The 5,771-nt window shown below is 45.8% G+C and overlaps 1 protein-coding gene across 1 annotated transcript in view; it reads right to left on the reverse strand.

Annotated features, from left to right (window-relative positions):
* Nucleotides 1-2,364: 2,364 nt before the first annotated feature.
* The window catches only part of trpc5a (transient receptor potential cation channel, subfamily C, member 5a), a 25,676-nt gene continuing 22,269 nt past the window's right edge, over nt 2,365-5,771 (reverse strand). Inside the window, exons 15-17 of the mRNA XM_076162984.1 lie at nt 5,470-5,511; nt 4,439-4,528; nt 2,365-3,384 (exon numbers count right to left, since the gene is read on the reverse strand). Coding sequence (XP_076019099.1) covers nt 2,365-3,384; nt 4,439-4,528; nt 5,470-5,511 — 1,152 coding nt within the window. The remainder of the gene's footprint in view (nt 3,385-4,438; nt 4,529-5,469; nt 5,512-5,771) is intronic.

Here is a 5,771-nt window from a genome sequence, read left to right on the forward strand (position 1 = left end):
TGTGTGTGTGTGTGTGTGTGTGTGTGTGTGTGTGTGTGTGCTGCAGGTAATGTCAGGTTTTTTCTTCAAATCTAACATGCATAATTTCTCTACTTGGCGGCTGACAGTAACATTCAGCCTCTCATGCCGACCTCAAAGAAATCATGATGAAATTCTGGTGAAACGTCCCAGAGAGAAAGGCAAAGTCAACAGACACCTGCATCATCATCTTCATCATCATCACCATCATCATGCTCTCTCTATTTGGTCTCTACAACACTGTGTTAGTACCACTGTGATGTCCCAACAGTCGTACAAATACTCTGTTAGAGAGACTCCTTCAATCCTCCTTCCTTCCTTTCCTTCATCCTTTCCGCCTTCCTCCATCCTTCCCTTTAAGCCAGGCAGACACTGTGCGACCACAGTCATTTTACACTCATGAGTCAATTGAGTCAACCCTGTGCAATTTGTGCGGCTCCATCGATGTGTTACCCTAACTATCTTTACATGCAGTCAATACTTCCATTATTTGCTGGTCTTGGTGTGTGGAGAGAAAATGCATGCGGAGTCAGAGTCCGATGAAGACATTTACACGACTGAATGAATTGATTAACTATCACATGAGCTACATCTGTCACTCATACTAAAGGCACCCTGATTCAATGCCTTAACCGCAGAATTCCAGGTTGACGTGTACAGAGTGAGGGGTTTCTATGACGATTTCGTCCGTCTAAATCAGTTTATGAGTTGAAGATATTTGCCCCAACTAAAAGTAAGAAATCCTCTGAACGGTACAATATCTGAATGCATGCTTTTGTCACGTGACTCTACAGCTGTGGTAGTCAAATTAAGTCTACAGCTGCAACGCGGTTGTTCCCGTGTAACTGTATTGTGATCGGATCAGGTGTAAAACCAACGCGCACAGTGAGGACGTATTCAGTCATAACAGTCACCCACCAGTTGTAACCATCACCGCCGCTCCACTTCACTGCTCCACTCTCATTATTTGAGTTACTTGAGTGGGAGTTTCAACAGCTAACGAACAAATTAGACCTGTGCCATCACGTGGAAAAGGCAAACGTCAAATCGCGCAGCAGTGTCTGCCTGTCTTCCATTCACAAAAGCTTTGCGTTCCTTTCCAACCCTTTCTCCTTTTCCTCACTCCTTCCCTCCCTGACCCATCTTTTTTTCCTTCCATCCTCCAATTGTTCATTTCCCTCTTCTTTCTGCTCACGTTCATTTATTCATCGGGTTTAAGGAAGAGCTGAGCGAGAAGCCGGGACATCGCAGGCGACTCATATAGAAGCAAAGTCAGTCAGTAGAAACCATTAGAGTCTCATTATTATTAAAAGTCTCTTATTGTAAATATTATTCATATCAATATTATTATTATTGTTATTACTAGTGTAACTGTTGTTAGGGTAAAAGTAAGTTCCTTGGCCCTTGTGTAGGTGGAGAGAGAGGGTGCAGAGCGTCGCCTTCACGCTTTCATTCCAGTCACTCTTTGTTGAATCCATAAAGTTCTTCTTCTCTGCTCCATTACTTGGTAGCAGGACTCGACTGAGGGTGGAGAGAGGATTGTTCCTGTGGATTTCGAAAGGGGGATTCAATTGGAGGTAATTCCGCTTTTAGTCTATTACGCAACGCTTTAAAGGGAAAATCAAACTGGCAATGGCGTTTTTTTGTTCCTCGCTTTGGCTCCATGTGATTCCAGGAATATCATGCTGCATCTTTCATCTCCCGGAGGAAACAACAGAAAAAATCCGTCTTCGTCCTTTCGTGAATATTTCCTGAATCCCGTTCACATGGTTAATGAATTTGAGAACAAAAACCGTCGGAAGTCACAGTGCAATTGCGTCGGTGAAGAATGAATCGCTTGGAACCCCCTGGAGTCGCTTTGAACTTTACAATATTTTGTGTTGAACCAAGATATAGTAAAATATAGTAACCTAACCGTTCCCATGATGTCATTCCCTCGCTAATTCATTGAGCAGGCAACTTGATTACGTTTAAGCCACGTTATCTAGTTTGATCCAAAATCGGCGGCAAACGTTCCGCAGATGTTCCCGGTTTTTGTGATTGGGATACAGTTTGTATGCTGGCGTTGATTCGCAAACGACGCAATTTCGTGCATTAAACAGGATACTTGAAAAAATCCAGAGGGTCAAAGAGAAAACACAAGGTTTTAGAGCCCGAAAATATTCTAAAACGATGTTGAAGCTGCAGAACTTGTGAACAACTCCAGGTTTTAAGAACCACAAACTGAATATGAGAATCTCGAGCCTAGATCCGAGTTCAAAAAGTGATTCCATTGATTCTTTCTCTCTCTCTCTCTCTCTCTCTCTCTCTCTTTGCAGACATAGTAAACAGTTTCGTCACCCTCTCCTATAGCTGCGTGGTCACAGAGTCCTCTATGACATCGTCGCACGGCCCCACCCACCCACCCATCATCATCACCCCTCCTCCTCCTCTGCCTCGCTCTCTTCCGCCACCCTCGCCCACGCCGCTCTCGAAAACGTCCTCGTTCGAGTCCAGCAGGCGCGAGCTGGACTCGGACATGTTGGAAGCACAGTGAAGGGATTGGCAGGGGCACGGGGGAGGGAGGGGCAGCGCCAGGAGCAAGTCCCGCCCATTGGTTCTCCGTGGCGAGAGGGCGGGGTTGGTGATGTCCACCATGTGGCGCCCCACCTCATTCAGGTGGGTCTCGCTTCTGGTCACATCACTGAGTCCGAAGTCAGAGTGGCTGTGGCTCCCCAGGGGGTGGAGCAAGCCGTCAGAGATGGTGTAAGAGGGAGGGGACTGGACGAGGGGGAGGGGCGTGGGTGGAGCTCGGCGCTTTGAGCGAGAGAACAGGTATGAGAGACGTTTGAAAGAGTCGGTTTGCGCCCGTGGGGCTGAAATTTGATGCAGGCGGCTCCTCGTCCGGGCAAAAGATGCTGAAAATGAGGAAGAGAACGAAGAAGATGGAGAGGGTGAAGAGAGGAGAGTGGTTGATGATGGGGAGATGATGGTCGTCTTCAGCCCGTTGCTCTTTGGTTTCCCCTCCTCCTCCTCTTCCTCTCCCCACTCAACGCGTTCCTCAAACTCGGTGTCGTCGCCCTCGTCTCCTCTCTCAGTCCGGTTCATGCCAGAGATGGAGCGGACCAGGGCCGAGACACCGTGTTTGGGCGTCGGCCTTGGCTCGTCCTCCAGCGGGGTCACGAAACTCACGGTTTTCGACCTTTGGCTGCCGCTGCCACCGCCGCCGCCTCCTCCATCGCCGGACTCGCTGTCGTCCTCCGAGGCCGCGGCCCCGTCGTCTCTCGCTGCCTCACTAGAGGACGAGTAGTGTCGGCGAGGGGGACGCCTGTTGCCAAGGAGATCCAGGACCTCGTATCGGAAACTGGAGATGTCCTGCTTTAGTTCCTGCGGACAGAGAAAATAACAAAGATGATTTCCGATGTTTAGACACTCGACTCTGTCAACAATCCATTAACTGTTTAAAGTCAAGAAGCTAAGAAAGTAAAGAATAATTTGCTCTTGAAATCTGACAAATCAACTTAAATATTTGCTTTAAGGAAGCATAGAAGCTTCCTTAAAGCAAGGAAGCGCTGAAATGGGCACAGTAAAGATTTATCGCAAGCTTTTTTGAGCATTTTCCAGCTATGGCAAGCAGCTTTCCACTCTCTGCTCAGGCTGAGCTTTGAAGTGGAAAGTTCCTCTGGGCTTTCACTTCAGGTGCACATTCAGCTGAATCACTTTCACGCCCTCAGAGAGAGCATAAGAGTGTGTGTGTGTGTGTGTGTGTGTGTGTGTGGGTGGGTGGTTGGGTGTGTAACTAACATCAGGAACTCACTGAATAAAACGTCATGTTTGTCCCAGCAGAGCTTTTTGGTTGCTATATGTTCAACGTGTTATGAAGGTTGTTTTCAGACGTGTAGTTCCTTTGCTCTGGTCTGAATCACCCTGTGGTTACGGTACAAACGTTATGACAACGTATGCATGGGCGGGATTCTGACGATCACCGAATACACAGGAAAATATTGTGTAATCGGATAGAGGACAAGGAGTCGACAAGCTGAGAAAATTCATGTAGATGATAACTGATGTTTTCAGTTCCAGATTTCAGATTTGAAGTTCAAAAATGTAAAAATTGGTAAAAAAAACCTTGAAATATTGCAAAACTACGTGACGCTTGCTTGCGGTGGATTTTTTGTCATGTCTATAATGAAATAATTCACAAAACTGTAAAGGAAACAGGCTTCGTGACTTTGAGGTTTTGCATGTGAAGCATTTTGTTTCCTGGTTGCTACGTTTTCAGAAGCGCGTCACATGTTTGTGTGTAGTGAAAGGAAGAGGGAGAGAGGGAATTAGGGAGAGAGGGAGAGACAGAGAGAGACAGAGAGAGAGAGAGAGAGAGAGACATTTTTACACTTTTATTGATCTGTGATTGGCCTTTGTGTTTCTTTCTGTCCTTCACCTTGAAGTTCTCCTCCGTCAGTCCCTCGTCTGTCTTTGCACTGCGTATCATGGCCGCCACATAGCGCTTCACCAGGTTCCGGATCACTTCCTGTTGGGGAGACAGTGGCCACGGTTACTGCACGTACTCATAAAGCCGTGCAAGAGGAATTATAACACTCAACTCCGAATATTTAACATTAAAATGTTTCTGTTTTGATGTTGATTTAATATTAAATCATCATAAAGTGAAATTTAACATGAGGTAAATGAGACAGATAACCCTCGCTGATTTATGGAATAAAGACAAATTTTAACAGCATTTGGAACTGGGTGGGCGGCGCACACACACACACACATACTCCATCCTCCCACAGTCAACACCTGTGATTGCCAAACAGGACGGTCTATCAAGCTGTCACTCTCTGCTTCTGCCAAAACAGGCACACATACACACACACACACACACACACACACAGAGTTAAATGAAGGACACATTCCTACAAAGCCCCCGTAAAGCAGACAGGCAGAGATCACACTCACTTTCATTCCTGCCAAACACAAAAAGTGCTGCAGTTCTGAGACACAGCAGCTCAGGCTGAGCAGATTTACAAGACAAATCCCCAAACCCCGAACGTGAACGTGAAAAACGCAAGCTGTCACTTTTACAAGCAAACATGCACACACAGCTAGAATTTAGGATTCCAGTGTGATCCCTGTGTTTCAAAACAAACCAAAGCTAAAGCACGCTAAGCTAGAACTAAAGAACTAAACCAAGAAACTAAATAAAACTAAATTTCACAAAGACAAATAAAACTAAGATATACTAAACTCAACCAAACTACAGCTGAGACAACTTTTAATACCGTCTGCTGAGCTAAACTAAGCTTAGGTAAATAAAACTGAATAACCTAAAATAAGATGAACGAAATTGAAAGATTTAAAAAACAATTACATTTTGTTTCCCTTTGGAGGTCAAATTCCTCTGGTCTGGTCTATTCACAAACACACACACAGACACAAACACACACACACACACACACGGTTACACACCTGGTAATGCTGATTTTGTATCAGACTGTCGGCGTGGCGCTCCTGCAGAGAGAAAAACACGTCAGAGAGAGTGAAGCTCAGCCCCTCACATTTCATTCACAGTGACGCCTCAGCTCACTAAAGGATCTCCAGACACAAAGACAAACGTGATGTTTTTACAGCGCAGATGCTAAATAACGTTCCCTTGCTTAACTCAGAAAAATTGGGATTGGATCCCCCCCACCCTGTTCCGTTTCTTCCGCCATTGCTTCTTCTCAGCTCTGTACACACACACACACACACACACAAAAATGAATCCTCCA

Source organism: Genypterus blacodes, unplaced genomic scaffold (genome assembly GCF_046128005.1).
Source record: "Genypterus blacodes isolate CSIRO-AG114 ecotype Tasmania unplaced genomic scaffold, CSIRO-AGI_Gbla_v1 ptg000129l_1, whole genome shotgun sequence".
Classification (NCBI taxonomy): Eukaryota; Metazoa; Chordata; class Actinopteri; order Ophidiiformes; family Ophidiidae; genus Genypterus; species Genypterus blacodes.